General features: G+C 42.8%; 1 protein-coding gene across 1 annotated transcript in view; it reads left to right on the top strand.

Moving 5' to 3' along the window:
- Lrrc49 (leucine rich repeat containing 49) overlaps positions 1-18,013 on the top strand; it is a 106,471-nt gene that overhangs the window by 59,003 nt on the left and 29,455 nt on the right. The window contains exons 10-12 of the mRNA XM_032911477.1: positions 518-581; positions 12,576-12,659; positions 16,569-16,732. Coding sequence (XP_032767368.1) covers positions 518-581; positions 12,576-12,659; positions 16,569-16,732 — 312 coding nt within the window. The remainder of the gene's footprint in view (positions 1-517; positions 582-12,575; positions 12,660-16,568; positions 16,733-18,013) is intronic.

Here is an 18,013-nt window from a genome sequence, read left to right as displayed (position 1 = left end):
CGTCTCTAGCTGAGGTGCCTAAAAGAAGTGACGCTACAAGGGTAAGAAAGTATATTTCCCTTCCAGGCCTTTGCTGGAGATCTATTCCTAGTGTACGGAACTCCTGTGTTGAGAAATGACTCTTTCAGGAATGGGCAAGGAATGTCTGAGTTCAGAGAGTATTGTAGGGCCAGAAACTGTGGGAGCACTAACTGTAGATATTCACATACATTCTCAGGTGTATTTAACTGTAGAGAGACTGGGAGGAATGGAGTGTATGGGAACTTTGTATATCTTCTCAGTTTTTCTGTAGCTCCTTCTTTAAAAGGTCTGTTGAACATGCTGTACACAGTGGCGCATGCCCCTGATCCTCATGACTGACTGAGGAACATTGTCTACCTAGTGAGTAAGCTCCAGGCCAGTCAGAGTTACACAGCTAGACACTATCTCAAAACTCCAAACCAAACCAAATCTTATTTAAAAACTGGGAATGTTACTTGAAAGGTCCCAGAATAATGTGGCGGTGTCTCTTCTGCAGCTTTGAAAGTGTTTCCTGCCTTGCTGAGTCAACTTCCCTCTCAGACATCACCGGTGTCTCTTCTGCAAACACACGGCTTTGAAAGTGTTTCCTGCCTTGCTGAGGTCACTGTGCCTCCCACGCCCTCCCTGCTCCCCCCCCCCAGACATCTCCCCTTTGATGGCCTCCCAATCCTGAGTAGCTCAAGAGTCATGGCCTCCCACAAACTCCACGGTCCTTCAGTGCTTCCCATGACCCCTGCTCCCCCTGTGTGTGCCTCCCATGTACCCCCTCCCTGCTCCCCTGTGTGCCTCCCACTGCCCCCCTGCTCCCCCCTAGACATGAAGAGAATTCCCTGTCCCCTGAGTGTGAGTGCCCTTCTGTGCTTCCCTGTACCCTCCCTGCCCCCTGCAGGATCTCCTGAGTGTGCCTGCCCCCCCACGCCTCCCACATACCCTCCCTGCTCCCCTCCCTGCCTCCCTTGCCCTCCCCCCCCCTGTGTGCCTCCCCATACCCTCCCTGCTCCCCTGAGTGTGCCTCCCACATACCCTCCCTGCTCCCCTGAGTGTGCCTCCCACATACCCTCCCTGCTCCCCTGAGTGTGCCTCCCACATACCCTCCCTGCTCCCCTGTGTGTGCCTCCCACATGTACCCTCCCTGCTCCCCTGAGTGTGCTTCCCACATACCCTCCCTGCTCCCCTGTGTGTGCTTCCCATGTACCCTCCCTGCTCCCCTGAGTGTGCCTCCCACCTACCCTCCCTGCTCCCCTGAGTGTGCTTCCCATGTACCCTCCCTGCTCCCCTGAGTGTGGCTTCCTGTGTACTTTGCTGCTCCCTTGAGCTTGGCTAGAGAAATTGGGGTTCCAGTTGCATGAGTGCTTGTTAATTTTAACTAATTAGGAAATTATAGGTTATTGTGATTGTAAACTTCATAATTTTAAGTACAGGTTTTTTTTTTTAACCATTACCCACATCCAGTTTCATCAAATAAAGCTTTAAAATCTCTAGGCTTACATTTAAATCAAAATCTATATTTACTTTTTAATTCTTGTTTAGTGTTTAACTAATAATTTGAAAGGACAAAACCGCGCTTCCCAAGTGAGAGTTTTGTGTAGTTTTGTGGTTGCTGTTAGTGCTACTTAGGAAGTGTGGTGATCTCCTAATGCCACCTTTTCTATTCATTCTGTTTCTGGTTTGTATCACTATAGGTGAGACATTTTGATGTGGCCACTGGCATAAGAAAATCTGCATATGATTCTCCAGTGTACAGGGTAGATCAGCATGGTACTACCTCCAAGAAATTCTGTAATGAGACCTGCCTGCCCCTCTTTCCTGACATTCCACATTTATTAGAGTATTTACTTTCTCAGAAAATATGCAAAGATGATCTCAGTGTGGTCATCTCTGTCCTTGAAAACAATAACAGGCCTCTACTTGCTTCCCTCTGTAGACTGTGGGTTTAGTGTGGACTCTGCGGCAGGTTTACTCGAGTGCCCATGACTTACTCTTTGAATGTCAGCTCCCCATACAGGGGCAGTGTGTGTCGTGTTCATTGATGTTTACTTAGAGACACCATGGGCATCCTGAGAGTGGCGGATAGCTAAACATGTAGATGAACTCAGGAGTACCATGGGTCCTGGATTTCCTCATGCTCTGCTAACGGGATGGAGACAGTTCTTTGTCCTCCCTGTTTACTCAGGCATGTGCTGTCAACAGTGATTTTATTTAGGGGCTTCTCTTTCTCTTATCTCCATGTCTTTTTAAATTGAGCATCCTTGATACTTCTGATTACTGTTCTTGCTGAAAATGATGCAGAAAAGATACACAGCTAGCCCACTAAGTAGTTGAGTATGTGATATTACTGTTACACATCAGATTGGTCTGTCCTAGCAACAGACAGCAGTCAGGGAAAGACATCTCCCCTTCCCTTCCTGACACAAGCAGGTACTCTATAGATGCCTCCCCTTCCTTCTCTGCTGCAGAGTGCTGCAGGGTGCAGTTGGATTTACTAAGCTCCAATAACAGCTTTTTAAATTCATGGAACATTTTCTGAATTTCATATGTAATAAAGGAGAATGCAATACTTACCACAAAGGGAAAGAATATAAAATCCACAGTTGTGACAGCTTGAGGTTGACTGAGGGAACTAGGACCTGGGTCTTCAGGCAGTGTCACCAGGAGGCAGCATTGGTTCACTGCTCATCGCTCCTGTCAGGCAAATGAATTCTCTTTTTGAAACATTGTCAGTTGACATGATACCTGTCCATATTTGTGGGACATAGTTACAATGTGTGCATATAACACAGTGGTCAAAGCAGGCTGGTTATTAGTGTCATTAGATTATTATAAACTAATAGATACTAATAGTATTATTAGTATCCATCCTTCTCAGAGATGGATCATATCTTGGAATTTGAGCAAAGCATTTGGCCAAGTTTGTTGCTATCATTTTGAGCTAAGCTGGGTGCCTGAGTGCTCGATTCACTTATACCAAAGGACACAGAGGACCTGATTGATGTCAGCCTCCGAGAAGTCTGCTCTGGAATTTCCCCACAGCCCATTGTATTGACCATTAATGTCTACATAAGAGAATATTGATGTTACCTTGATAAAGTATATGGTAGTAGAAACTGGAGAAATTAAAGTGATGTTCTATAGGGTAATCCAGTCAGGATCAAGAAGTTCCATAGCCTAAGACAAGGTACAAACAGCACCTTGGAGCAAATCCACCCAAGGCTGTTTTCATATGGCTGTCAAGCTAAGTGTAGTATTTAATAGTTCTAAAATGTTACTTAAAGGAAAGCAAAGAAAAATTTGAGCACAAAATCATATGTGGCCCACAAAGCCTAAATGTGACATCCTCTGTATATCTATATATATGTACGTGTGTGTGTGTGTGTGTGTGTGTGTGTGTGTGTGTGTGTGTGTGTGGTGTATTTACACATTTTAGCTGTTTCTTTCTTTTTTAAATTTTTTTATTAGATATATTTCTTGACTTACATTTCAAATGTTATTCCCCTTCCCGGTTTCCTGTCCATAAGTCCCCATCCCCTCCCCCCCCCCCCTATGGGGTTTCTCCCCATACCTCCCCCCTACCGTTTCCCCCCCCCTATTCCCCTGCACTGGGGGTCCAACCTTGGCAGGACCAAGAGCTTCCCCTTCCCCTGGTGCCCCAACAAGGCTATTCTCTGCTACATATGCTTTTGGAGCCCTGGGTCAGTCCATATATATTCTTTTGGTAGTGTTTTAGTCCCTGGAAGCTCTGGTTGGTTGGCATTGTTGTTTTTATGGGGTTGCAAGCTCCTTCAACTCTTTCGATTCTCTCTCTAATTCCCCCCAAGGGGGTCCTGTTCTCAGTTCAGTGGTTTGCTGCTAGCAATGACCTCTGTATTGGACATGCTCTGGATGTGTCTCTCAGGAGAGATCTATATCCAGTCCCTTTCAGCATACATTTTTTAGCTTCATCAATCTTATCTAGTTTTGGTGGCTGTATATATATGGGCCACATGTGTATCAGGCTCTGAATGGCCATTCCTTGAGTCACTGCTCTAAACTTTGCTTCCATATCCCCCCCTATGGATATTCTCCCCCCTTTTAAGGATTGGGAGCATCCGCATTTTGGTCATCCTTCTTGAGCTTCCTGTGATCTGTGGATTGCATCTTGCGTAATTCAAGCTTTTTGGCTAATATCCACTTATCGATGAGTGCATATCAAGTGTGTTTTTCTGTGATTGAGTAACCTCACTGAGGATGATATTTTCTAGTTCATTCCATTTGCCTGTGAATTTCATAAAGTCATTGTTTTTGATAGCTCAGTAGTACTCCATTGTGTAGATGTATCACATTTTCTGTATCCATCCCTATGTTGAAGGGCATCTGGGTTCTTTCCAGCTTCTGGCTATTATAAATAAGGCTGCTATGAACATAGTGGAGCACGTGTTTTTGTTGTATGTTGGAGCATCTTCTGGGTATATGCCCAAGAGAGGTATAGCTGGGTCCTCAGATAGTGGAAGGTTCAGTTTTCTGAGGAACTTCCAGACTAATTTCCAGAGCGGTTGTACCAGTTTGCAATCCCACCAACAATGGAGGAGTGTTCCTCTTTCTCCACATCCTCGCCAGCATCTGCTGTCACCTGAGGTTTTTTTTTATCTTAGCCATTCTGACTGGTGGGAGGTGGACTCTCAGGGTTGTTTTGATTTGCATTTCCCTGATAACTAAGGGTGTTGAACATTTCTTTAGGTGCTTTTTGGCCATTCCATAATCCTCAGCTGAGAATGTTTTGTTTAGCTCTGAACCCCATTTTTAATACGGTTATTTGTCTCCCTGCAGTCTAACTTCTTGAGTTCTTTGTATATTTTGGATATTAGCCCTCTATCAGATGTAGGTAGGATTGGTAAAGATCCTTTCCCAATCTGTTGGTTGCTGTTTTGTCCTAATGACAGTGTCTTTTGTTTTACAAAAGCATCGCAGTTTTATGAGGTCCCATTTGTCAATTCTTGATCTTAGAGCATAAGCCATTGGTGTTTTGTTCAGGAAATTTTCACCAGTGTCCAGGTGTTTGAGACTCTTCCCCACTTTTTCTTCTATTAGTTTCAGTGTATCTGGTTTTATGTGGAGGTCCTTGATCCACTTGGACTTAAGGTTTGTACAGGGTGATAAAAATGGATCGATTTGCATTCTTCTACATGCTGACCTCTAGTTGAACGAGCACCATTTGTTGAAAATGCTATCTTTCTTCCATTGGATGGTTTTAGCTCCTTTGTCAAAGATCAAGTGACCATAGGTGTGTGGATTCATTTCTGGGTCTTCAATTCTGTTCCACTGATCTATCTTCCTGTCTCTGTACCAATAACATACAGTTTTTATGACTATTTCTCTGTAATACTGCTTGAAGTCAGGGATGGTGATTCCCCCAGAAGTTCTTTTATTGTTGAGTATAGTTTTCGCTATCCTGTGTTTTTTGTTTTTCTGAATGAGTTTGCAAATTGCTCATTCTATCTCTATAAAGAATTGAGTAGGAATTTTGATGGGGATTGCATTGAATCTGTAGATTGCCTTTGGCAAAATGGCCATCTTTACTATATTAATCATACTAATCCATGAGCATGGAAGATCTTTCCATCTTCTGAGATCTTCCTCAGTTTCTTTCTTCAGAGACCTGAAGTTCTTGTCATACAGATCTTTCACTTGCTTGGTTAAAGCCACACCAAGATATTTTATATTATTTGGGACTATTGTGAAGGGTGTCATTTTCTTAATTTCTTTCTCAGCCTGTTTATCCTTTGAGTAGAGGAAGGCTACTGATTTGTTTGAGTTAATTTTATACCCCGACACTTTGCTGAAGTTGTTTATCAGGTTAAGTAGTTCTCTGGTGGAACTTTTGGGGTCACTTAAGTACACTATTATATCATCTGCAAATAGTGATAATTTGATTTCTTCCCTTCCAATTTGTATCCCTTTGACCTCCTTTTGCTGTCTGATTGCTCTGGCTAGGACTTCGAGTACTATATTGAATAAATAAGGAGAGAGTGGGCAGCCTTGTCTAGTCCCTAATTTTAGTGAGATTGCTTCAAATTTCTCTCCTTTTAGTTTGATGTTAGCTACTTGTTTGCTGTGTATGGCTTTTACTATGTTTAGATATGGGCCTTGAATTCCTGATCTTTCCAGGACTTTTATCATGAAGGGGTGTTGAATTTTGTCAAATGCTTTCTCAGCATCTAATGAAATGACCACGTGGTTCTTATCTTTGAGTTTGTTTATATAGTGGATTACATTGATGGATTTTCATATATTAAACCATCCCTGCATCCCTGGGATGAAGCCTATTTGATCATGATGGATCGTCATTTTGATGTGTTCTTGGATTCAGTTTGCAAGAATTTTATTGAGTATTTTTGCATCAATATTCATAAGGGAAATTGGTCTGAAGTTTTCTTTCTTTGTTGGGTCTTTGTGTGGTTTAGGTATAAGAGTAATTGTGGCTTCATAGAAGGAATTAGGTAGTGCTCCGTCTGTTTCAATTTTGTGGAATAGTTTGGATAATATTGGTATGAGGTCTTCTATGAAGGTCTGATAGAATTCTGCACTAAACCCGTCTGGACCTGGGCTCTTTTTGGTTGGGAGACTTTTAATGACTGCTTCCATTTCTTTAGGAGTTATGGGGTTGTTTAGATGATTTATTTGTTCCTGATTTAACTTTGGCACCTGGTATCTGTCTAGAAAATTGTCCATTTCCTCCAGATTTTCCAGTTTTGTTGAATATAGGCTTTTGTCGTAGGATCTGATACCCATGCTTTACTTGCCTTCCTTGTTTGATCCTCATGTGGGGTCTTATGGAAATCTGATACCATAGAGGCTTTTAAAATGTTACATTTCAAATGTTATCTCCCTTCCCGGTCTCCCCTCCATGAACCCCCAACCCCATATGCCCTCTTCTTTGCCTCTAAAAGGTGCTTCCATACCCACCCACCACTCCCACCTCACCCCTCTAACATCCCCCTTCTCTGGGGCATCAAGCCTCCACAGGACTGAGCATATCCCTTCCCACTGATGCCAGATGAGGCAGTCCTCTGTCACATATGTCGTGGGAGCCAGGAACCAGCCTATGTATACTTGGTTGGTGATTTAGTCCCTGGTAGCTCTGAGGGGTCTGGTTAATTGATGTTGGTCTTCCTATGGGGTTGCAATCCCCTTGGCTCCTTCAGTCCTTGCTCTAACTCTTTCATTGCGTTCCCAGGGTTAGTCCAATGGTTGGCTGTGAGTATCTGCATCTGTCTTAGTTAGGTGATGGCAGAGTCTCTCAGAGGACAGCCATGCTAGGCTCCTGTCTGCAAGTACATCTTGGCATCAGCAACAGTGTTGGGGTTTGGTGTCAGCAGATAGGATGTATCCCAAGATGGGGCAGTCTCTGGATGGCCTTCCCTTCAGTCTCTGCTCCATTTTTGTCCCTCCATTTCCTTTACACAGGAATAATGCTGGATTAAAAATTTTGAGATGGGTGAGTGGCCCCATCCCTCAACTGGGTGCCATGTCTATCTACTGGAGATAGTCTCTACAGGTTCTGTCTCTTCAACTCCACATGGAATAATAAAAACCCAGGATAGCGAAAACAATTCTCAACAATAAAAGAACTTCTGGGGGAGTCACCATCCCTGACCTCAAGCTGTACTACAGAGCAATAGTGATAAAAACCATACGGTATTGGTACAGAGATAGATAGGTCGGTCAATGGAATAGAATTGAAGACCCAGAAATAAACCCATACACCTGTGGCCACTTGATCTTTGATAAAGAAGCCAAAACCATACCGTGGAAGAAAGAAAGCATCTTCAACAAATGGTGCTGGTCTTACTGTTGGTCTGCATGTAGAAGATGTAAATTGATCCATTTTTATCTCCTTTTTGTATTTTTTTACCTTTAGGGTTTTGCTTGTTTAGAGTCGTATGTTTGAGGACGTGTATACATGCATGTGTGTTGTTGTATTTTATATTTATTTGTTTATGTGTACAGGTGCTTTATCTGTATGTCTATCTTTGTATCACATGCATGCTTAGTCTTCACAGAGTCCAGAAGAAGATGTTGGATCCCCTGGGAATTACGGGTCTGAGCTGCTGTGTAGGTACCGGGAATTAAACCCAGGACCCTGGAAGATAAGCTTATACTCTTAACCCCCAAACTGTCTCTCTAGTCCCTGTTGTTGTCATTTCAAGTCAGAGTCTTACTATGCACCCCTGGATAGCCTAGAAATCTCTCTGGCTGGCCTCCAGTTCACAGAGATCTGCCTGCCGGGTACTGGGTAAGATGTGTACCCCTATGTTGACCCAGTTCTGTGTCTTTTACAGAAAAATTTTGATGACCTTTTTTCTAGCTGATCTAGATGATCTATCTAGTAAAACAATAGATCATTTGAAAAAGTATTTGACCTTCCATCAACAGACTGAAGACTCTCTACACTCATTAAGAATGTCTCCTATAACAGCAAGCAGACTGAAAGATCCCCAAGGGTAGAGAATGGAGATGAGTCTGAGCCATGTGTGTGGAAAAGCTTGCACAAAATTGAGTGAATTATGAAATGATAGCTAACATGACTTCAAACTATGTTCATTTGTAGAAACAAAGAAATCAAGAAATAGAGATAATCTCCCAATTTTTTCTTCCATGGTCTGATTACTCAACTATTATTTTTAGGGTATTCATATATGTGATGTGATGTGTGTGTGTGTGTGTGTGTGTGTGTGTGTGTGTGTGTGTGTGTGTGTGTATGGGTACACATGTGTATGCAGGTAGAGACCAGAGGTTGCTATCAGGAGTCTTCCACAGTCACTCTCTGCTTTATTTTCTGAGACAAGGTTTCTCACTTGAACCCAGAGCTCAGTGATTTGGCTAGTCTGGGTAGCCAGCTTCTCCTGGGATGCTGTCCATCACTGGAGTGCGGGATGCTAGAGGTATATGGTGGCTGCCATGTTCACCTGGCATTCACACGGGTGCTGGTGGTCTGACCTCTTGGTCTTCATGCTTACACAGCAAGTACTGCCCACTGAGTGCTCTGACAGCCTCTGAGATGCAGTTGGGTTTTAGGCAGGTAGAAACCATTGGTAGCCTTTCTAGGGTACCTGGCTTGAACAGAGAAGGTAGAAGGAAGATGTTAGAATGGGCATATCAACTCTCATCCCTGATCAAAAGAACAGAATGGACAAATTATGAGGAGGAAGGAAAAAGACCAGTACACAGAAAATTTGGGGAGGGAGGGCTTGGTTCCCAGCACCTACATCCAGAGGCCTTAACTGTCTGTAACTGCAGCTTCAGGGACTCCAAGGACACCTACACATAGAGAGGGCAGACATGCACACAAACAACACATACACACATACACACATACATACATACATACATACATACATACATACATACATACATACATACATACACACGTACGTACATTCATACATACAAATAGACACACATACATACATACAAATAGACACACATACATACAACAAACATACATACACATACATACATACATGCTAAAAGTAAAAACTTTTCTCAGACAACACTGTGAGAAGCCAAATATAATCACAGTTCTAGAGGAGAAATATACATGTCAGACTGCCTACCTCAAGCCCATGTTTAGTTTGCTTAGTCTAAATTTTGATCTCCAAACATAATGAAAGACTGACATTACTAATGCTACTGAAAGTGGGGTTCTCCATTTGTGGTGTGTGGAAGAGGCTTTCTTTAGGTCTCTGAAGTCACATGTGATCATGTAAGTTGCCTTTGGCTACTGAAATATATCACTAATGTGTGTCATCCCCAGGAAGAGACATTTAGAAGCCAAGCATTAATGATTCTTTATGCTTTTTCCCCCATGCTCTGATCATTATGGAAGCATGAACTCAATATAAGATTCTCTCAAACATTTTCTCTTCTGCATGGTCAAGAAATAATCATCCTTAAAACTTTTGTTTTGTACATATTTGTGTATGTACATTTGCACAAACACACTGTGTGTGTGTGTGTGTGTGTGTGTGTGTGTGTGTGTGTGTGTGTGTGTACACAGGCACACCAAACTAAAGTCAGAAAAAAAGTCTAAATTCCTTAGTTCAGATAGATCCCTTTTGTGCTACATAAAGGATGGATGTGGCTTTCATCCAGAGTCTGACTGGTCTCTTGGAGGGGCCAGTAGTAGTCCCTGCTTTTCTTTTCTTTCTTGCCAGCAGATTCATGGCCCATCTTCACAATTAGAGATTCAGGTTTCTATATGTAAAGTTGTTAATTATGTGTGCTAAAATATAGTCAAATGTGAATATACATACATACATACATACATACATACATACATACATACATACATACAATACATACGTATCCTTAAAACCTTTAGTGCTTAAATGGATTTGGTGTAAATCCAATTTTCCAGGGTTTAGAATTCCTTTTAAAGTCCTACTGCCTTTAATAGACGCCCATTCTCTCTGACAGTCAGATGAGATCATCTCTGAAGCATGTGCCCTACGTGATCCACGCACTTCTGTAGCCTTTGTGTCTGGCCCTGCAGTAACTGATGTTTCTAGTTTGTGTCTTCTAGCTGAGGCCACTGGGGCGTCAGTGTCTTTCTGCTTCCTCAGAATCCACACAGAATAGTTCATGGCCCTGGTTTTAGCAGTGGCCCGGGTGCAGGCTGAACTCCAGGGGTGGGTTTTAAGGTTAACTGGAAAGGCGGGTGAACAGCCACCTCAGCAGATAGCTATAAACATCCATTGTGCTCCGTGGCTCTAAAATGCTACACAAGCCTTAAAATCATAGGCACAATACAGTTTTACCTTTCTAGAAAGATAGGCAATATTTTTCATTTAGATCACCTCTAACAGAGAGTAGTGGTCAGCCCTCAGCAGTGTCAGTGAATTAACTAAAGTTGGCTAAGAACGCTGGCCTGATTACTAAGCCAGCTATTTTGTTAGGCTAAAAAGCAAAGTTCTGAATTGTTTCTTAATTTCTTCTTTTTACTTTTGCTAGAAAAAAAAAGCACTTTAAAATTACCAAAAATCACATTGAATTTCCACTCCCTTTAAAGCAACTTGGTCATATGGCAAAAACTGCTAGGTTCTAAGCTCTTTTTTGGTCTCTCTAAAATTAGAAAAGCAAACTTAAATGAGCCTTTATTTAAACAGCAACAACATTACAAGTTCCACTTCCAGCGAAACTGGTTCTGGCCAACTTTTGTCACTGTGTGTTTTACCGTGAGCCAGTGCCTTTCAGAGTGTTCCTTCACCATTTCTTCAAATCCTTTTTCTCCGTCCTCCCCCCTCCCTCCCTCCCTTTTTCTCCTTCTCGTTCCTTTTTGACCCCAGAAGCTCACTCAGGTCATTACTACGCTGTTTTTCTTCTCTGGCTCTGGACCAGGACCTGTGGTCAGTGCAGTGTTGCCTCCTGCACTGTTCTTCTTGGGGTTTGTTTGCTTTTGTTTCTGTTGTTTGTTTGTTTGTTTGTTTTTGTACATACTAAATTTTAAGTTTTTTTTTTATTTCTGTGAAGACTGTCCCTGGAATTTTGACTGGGATTGCATTAAATCTGTAGATTACTTTTGTAGGGTGGGCACTTTCAGGATCTTCATTCTGATCCATGCGCATTGGGTGTGTTTCCGTCTCCTAGTACCTTACCCTGTTTCTTTTGAAGGTTGTATAAATGGAACTGTCTCCCTGGGTTCCTTTTTATTATTTAGGCAATAGTATATAGAAAGGCTACTCCCTTTATATGTTAACATTTTTACCCTGGCACTTTGGTAAAGGTATTTATTCGTTCCCCTCTAGAGTCTTTAGAATCTCTGAAGTATAGGACCATATTACCTGCAAATAGAGATGCTCTGACTTCTCTCTTTCCTGTCTGTAGCTGTGTGGTTTGCCTCTCCTGTCTAACTGCTCTAGCTTAGACTTCTAGTACTATATTGACTAAGAGTCAAGAAAGTGGACACCCATGCCTTGTTCTGGATTTTAGTGGGAATACTTGTAGGCCCTTCTCCACGTTATTATAATATTGGCTGCAGGCTAGTTGTGTATGGTCTTTATCATGTTGAGATGTTTTCTTTCTGTTCTGACTTTCTTTAGGACTCATATCATGAAGGGATGTTGGATTTTTTTTTTTTAAGTTTTTCTGTACCTATCAAATTGAATGATCCATCTTTCTTTCAGTTCATTTTGTAGTATATAGTATTATTGATTTTTTATATATTGGACCATCCCTGCATCTCTGAAATAAGCCAACTTGACTGTGGTGAATGATCTTTCTCATATATCCTGAATTCTTTTCACAAGCACCCCCAATCTTTATTGAAGTATAATTATCAAATATCTGCCCCCTTTCTTTTCCTTACTATTCTCTCTCTTACATTAATGAGCTGATTTAGTTTACCTACAGAACAGATGTGGGCTTAGAAATACAAACTCTTTTTAGAATTAGGAAGTGAGAAGAAAGTATAAAGCAAATACCAACCTTCCTTCCAGGGACTCTTTTCTGTTAGCACAACACCTCATTGCACTATGGTTAACTCCTCAGGACACTTTCTTTAACAAACATTGTTTTTCTAGGAAGAAGAAAGACGCGTGGCATCTGTTGTGGCCAAAAAAGAGGAGGAGAAGAAGAGGGAGAGTCACAAGCAGTCCTTGCTGAAGGTACATCCTTCAGTGCGGCCTCCACTTGCACAGGAGGACACCCGGACACTGGCCAGCCCACAGGAACATGGCTTTCAAAACTAAGTCTGTGTTTTGTAAGCAAGCACTCCTGGGAACTCTCATGGGTTACTAGGGTGACTAGACCTGCACTTTGGAAGGACAGAGGTGCTCCGAAATACAAGATATACAAGATGGGCATTGTAGAAGAAGGGGTGACTGCAGTATGAAGGGAAGTAGAGCGTTTCTCATGCCAGCATGGCTGTCTGTGTATCACCTGGCATTAGCAAGCCACTTTGGATAGCTCTGTGGTAGGGGTCCAGGCTATGCAAGGACTGTTTTACACTATGAAAATGATCCTTAAATTGACATCAAAACCTGTCCCCAACACCTTGCATATCCAGACTAGAGAGTTGAACGTAACTAGAGTTAATGTGCTAACTGCACATGATTCCTGTCCTTTCTGTTCCCTCTGACCCCAGTTCCTCCCTAGCTCTTTGTGGTTCTCCCTGATTCTATTGTGAGTGTGCCTAAGCCCTCTCCTGACACAGAGGCCTCTTTACTCATTGCCTAAGAGGATCTTAACTTTCTTATGTTGGACTACTACTCAGTTTATCAAATATACGTTTTTAATATTTTGTTTATAAAAGTTTAGCTGCAGTTGTAGTTTTAAACATTTATAGGAGCAAGATTGCCACACTGGGGATTGTCCCAAACTGCTCGTGTTGGGGACATGGCCTTCCGTGTCACAACATTGCTGCTGTCCAGCTCCTGTGTAAATGAGTGAGTTAGTGATGATCCGAGACACGTATGTTCGTTCCTAGAGTAAAGATGAGGCCTGCTGAACCCTCTTGTGCGATAGCAAGGAAGAATGAGCGTGGAGGTCCTGTTGGTGGTTTACTAGACACCTGTCAATCTGCCCGTGTGAGCAGAGCACACATGGGGACAGCACAGGATCAACATGACTTTATGGGCAACTGAAACTTTATTTCTGTATTACCACCCCCAGCCCCTAATTCAGCTGTTTCTTACCATCAGATATGCCACGGTTTTAGTCAACATTTAAGAGTATTTGGAAAGTGTTTAGTAACAACTTTAGAAAATAGCTGTTTGTTTGAAGTCTTGGAGCTCTGATTGACTATGATCTTCATAGAGAAGTGTTGGCGTCAGCAGGCCCAGATTTAGCCACATCAGAACAGAGCTTCAGTACTTCCTAAGCTGCATCCCTGCAGATGCAAATACTGATCCTGGAGATGCTGGAATGTGGGTGGGAGTGAGCCATGCTGTGTAAAGCCTGTGTCTGCAGCCTCATGCTCATGCCTTCCTGTTTCACCTGCATCCTTTGAGATGATCACTGTGACATACACTGATGAGGTCCTGCCTACACAGGGACAAGTAGACTCAAATGGCAGAAAATGAACTTCACTCCCCAGATATTTTCTACATTGCATATACTTGGCAGTTGGCAATGAGATGGCTGCTGTGATCTCTGGGAAGAGCACACTTGGGTACCCTTTGGTCTTGCACAGGTGTAACCCAGCTCCCTTTCTCTTGCCCACAGGCATCTTGAGCCCCCATATGGCTCTCCGCCTCACCAGGGATGCCCACCTGACTGCAGAATAGACTCCTGACTTAATGCACCCTTTTCCTTATCCAGACCCCAACAAAATTACGTGCTAACTTAGTCAACCTAGAGCCAGACTGCTTTAAAAACTTAAGGGAAGGAGGCCCCACTGGTGTGGGCACAAGAAAGTATTACATGTTCAGAGACCACCTTGTAGACATATCCAGTGGAGGAAATATATTCTGTGAATTTTTCTAAACATTGCTATCTCTCTCTCTCTCATGTTTATTTTTCCTGCCAGCTAGGAAGCCAAATGCATGCAGCTATGGTCTGGCCACTAGGTAGAAATGACTGCATTGTTTAGATTAGGAGTTGGGTTGGCAAAGCCATCAGCAAATAAGTGAAATAGAATTCCATATGGTAAGTTTAGTTTTCTTAATTCTAGATTTAGGTAGTAGTGTTTTATAGTAGCGTAGTAGGATTTCAATTGCTCTGTGCAGGAACATTATGTACCAAATGTCAGTCATTTCAGAAACACATGCACAGTATTTACAATGCTCTGAACTGCACAGACACTTGAAATAACAAACTGCAGAACAAAGAACTCAGGCCCCAAACTTTTCTAAACCTAGAAATAGAATTTTGAAAAGGTTAGTTTCATTAAACAAGCCATCACTTGCAGTTTCTATCCAGTGTCACACACACTTGCTAAACTCTTGAGTCAACAAATGCAGAAGTACAATGGAAATGCTTGGCTTTCCTTATACAGGTGCAGAGGGAGTGGGAGAGAAGTCCCTGATCCCCCTCTCCCTGGCTCTAGAGCAGACTCCTGGAGAGGGGTTAGTGGCTCGCTTGGTGGATGTCTTTCAATAGCAGATTTTGAGTGAAAGAGAAAAAGAATCTATTTTCAGCATTCTGATCTGAGATGACATTTTAAAATATTAACTTTTGAGACCAGCAAGACAGCTCAATAAGTACAGGTTTTTGCTACCAATCCTGACAACTGGAGTTCAGTCCCAAGAACTCACATGCTAGAAGGTAAAAATTGACTTGTGCAAGCAAGACATACACATAAAATAAATATTTTTAAAAAAAAGAGGGGTCGGGGATTTAGCTCAGCGGTAGAGCGCTTGCCTAGCAAGCGCAAGGCCCTGGGTTTGGTCCCCAGCGCCGAAAAAAGAAAAATAAAAAAAAAAGATAAGTCATTACCCTTTAGTAATGGTGATGTACCAGAGCAGGCACCCCCCCCCCCCGGTCTCTGTAAGCTGGGCCGACAGAGAACAGAGACATCTCAGTGGAGCACAGCTTCTGTGGCTTCAGCCCCTTTCTCAGCAGGGTTTCTGAGACAGTTGAGTGTCAAGACCCAAGATAGCGGCTCTCAGTGTGCACAGTGCTGGGGCCTGTGAGGGGCAGACTCCTGGGCCCTCCCAGTCCTGGCTCCGAGTGGGGCCGGTTCAGTGTCTGTCTGTAAACCTCCAGGTCAGCTGAGGCACCCTGAGCTCGACAGGCACCTCCTAAGGCGTCCATTGCTTTAACCGACTCTTCTTTCCTGTTCTTCTAAAACAATAGTAGTTATCAAAAAAAAGGGCTGGGGATTTTTACTCTAGGAAGCACAAGGCCCTGGGTTCTTCCCCAGCTCCGAAAAAAAAAAAAAAAAAAAAAAAAAAAAAAAAAAAAAAAAGAAAGAAAAGATTTTACTCAGCAGAAGTTCTTCTAGTAGCCTAGATAATATTGTCTTCACCCTGAAATGTCATGATTTACGCCACGGGGGTGGAGAGATGGCTCAGCGCTTGCTGCTCTTGCAGGGGACCAGAGTTTAGTCCACCGTGTTTCATGGTTCAAAGTCACTTGTAACTCTAGTCCCGGGATCTGATGCTCTCTTCTGGCCTCCCTGGACACCCACACATGATATAAATAAAAATATTTTCAAAAATTTCAAATATTTTCATAAATATTTTCAAAACCAAGTTATATAATGAACTATGAAACACTAATCAGTCCCTATCCTTCCCCAACCATAATTATTGAGCAAAAGATGAAGTATTAGTACTTTTTTCTTGCTTTGTTTAAAGACAGAGGCATATGACCTTTCCAAGTCAGAGTTTCAGTTAGTGAAATATAGCCCACTGTTCAGAACAAGAAGTATTCATCTTCTAGATAATTTCCCATGCAGGCTGACATTGTTATTAAGAAATTTGGTCACAGGGTGAACACAGGCCCATAGGCTTGCTTTAGAAGCTATGTTGGTTGTTTGCCTGCAAGGAATTCCCTCTCAGAAAGTACTGGGAGCGGTGCTTTTCTCTTCGAAATGCACACTGTATAACCATCGTTCTATTAACTCCCCATAGGAGAAGAAAAGGTTAACAATTAACAACGTCGCTCGGAAGTGGGACTTGCAGCAACGAGTAGCCAATATCGCCATCATTCAGGACAGAAAGGACTCTGAGTCTCCTCCTCAGGAATCCTGTCAGATCGATGGAGGCACCATCTCCGCATTTCCCGAGGAAGCAGGGTATGCACCGGCACTCTGAATTCAGAATGGAGATGGGAGACCGTTTCACACATAATTCTTTTTGAGAGTAACTTTCTTAAGAAAGTTGAAGTTGAAGTTAAGAAGAGAAAATTTGAAACTATAATTCTGTCTATAACATTTCCCTAATGAAAAAGCCCTTCAGTGGTTGGTTATTTTGCGTGGTGGGGTTTAAACAACTAATGCAGCGTGTGAGCCTCTGTTCACCCACACGGCTTTCTAGATACATACCCTGGCTCAGGGGAGCGTCTGAGAGCTCCCATCCTCCATGCACCTCCCTTCCCAGCTATTTCCACCTTAGGCTTTTGGGTGAGTTTGTTGCCTGATGCATGTTATCCTGTGCCCTGAGTAGCAGCTTCTACAAGCACTTTTAAATGCTTTGGACAGCCAGACCTGGTGTCAAATCCCAAGTATTTGGGAAACTGATGCCAGAGGATGGCAAGTTCAAGACCATTCTGAGCTACAGAGTAATGCCAAGCCTATCTTAGGCAACTCAGTGAGTCTTTATCTCAGAATTAAAAACAAAGAAAGTGACCAGAGGCTGGGATGTGGGTCAGTGGGAAAGCACCTGCTTGGCATACACAGGGCAGCTGCAGTCCAGCACTGAAAATGCTTTGAAAATGCTGCCCAGTAGCTGCCTTAGCCCCAAGGAAGCTTCAAGGCAAGCTCAACAAGGGCAGACCTTGAAGGGTCAGATTCAGACACACAAACACACTGCCACAGTTTGGAGGACTGTGTCCCTGGTTGCTTGCAGCCTGCCCCAGAAATGTGAGTGTCATCTTTAGGACCAACAGCAAACTGCGGCTGGACAAACATGAACAGGGGAGTGAGGCTGCCAGCCCATTCGTTGTTCTTCATTGAGTACTCTTACTTATGGTCATTTTTAGACATCAGAACTTGGAGAATATCGATGTGACTGATCTTCCTAGGGTGCATGTTGCTTTGTAGAAGACTGGACTCCACAATCCAGCTCCTTTTCTACATGTTCCTCCCTCTTTAGACCCTAGTTAGAGTCTGTGATCTCTGTTGCTGCATCAAAAGATCAGTAACATTGATGTCTGTTCTGCAAGCATAAAGCTCGTCAGCAGACAGCATTTAAACCTTGAAAACTGTTCAGTGAAGCTGTCGTGTCTGCGGGACATAGTTTGTTGTTGTCGTTGTTGTTTTTTACTTCAGAGTTAAGCCTTCAGCTCTCCTCATTACTCAGAGGGAAGAACCCTGGCATAAAGTACAGAATCCTTTTCACTACACCTCAGATTCTGT

The sequence above is a fragment of the Rattus rattus genome, chromosome 8, assembly GCF_011064425.1.
Source record: "Rattus rattus isolate New Zealand chromosome 8, Rrattus_CSIRO_v1, whole genome shotgun sequence".
Lineage (NCBI taxonomy): Eukaryota > Metazoa > Chordata > Mammalia > Rodentia > Muridae > Rattus > Rattus rattus.
The sequence above is the reverse complement of the archived record's forward strand: the minus strand, read 5'-3'. Positions and strand labels throughout refer to the sequence as shown.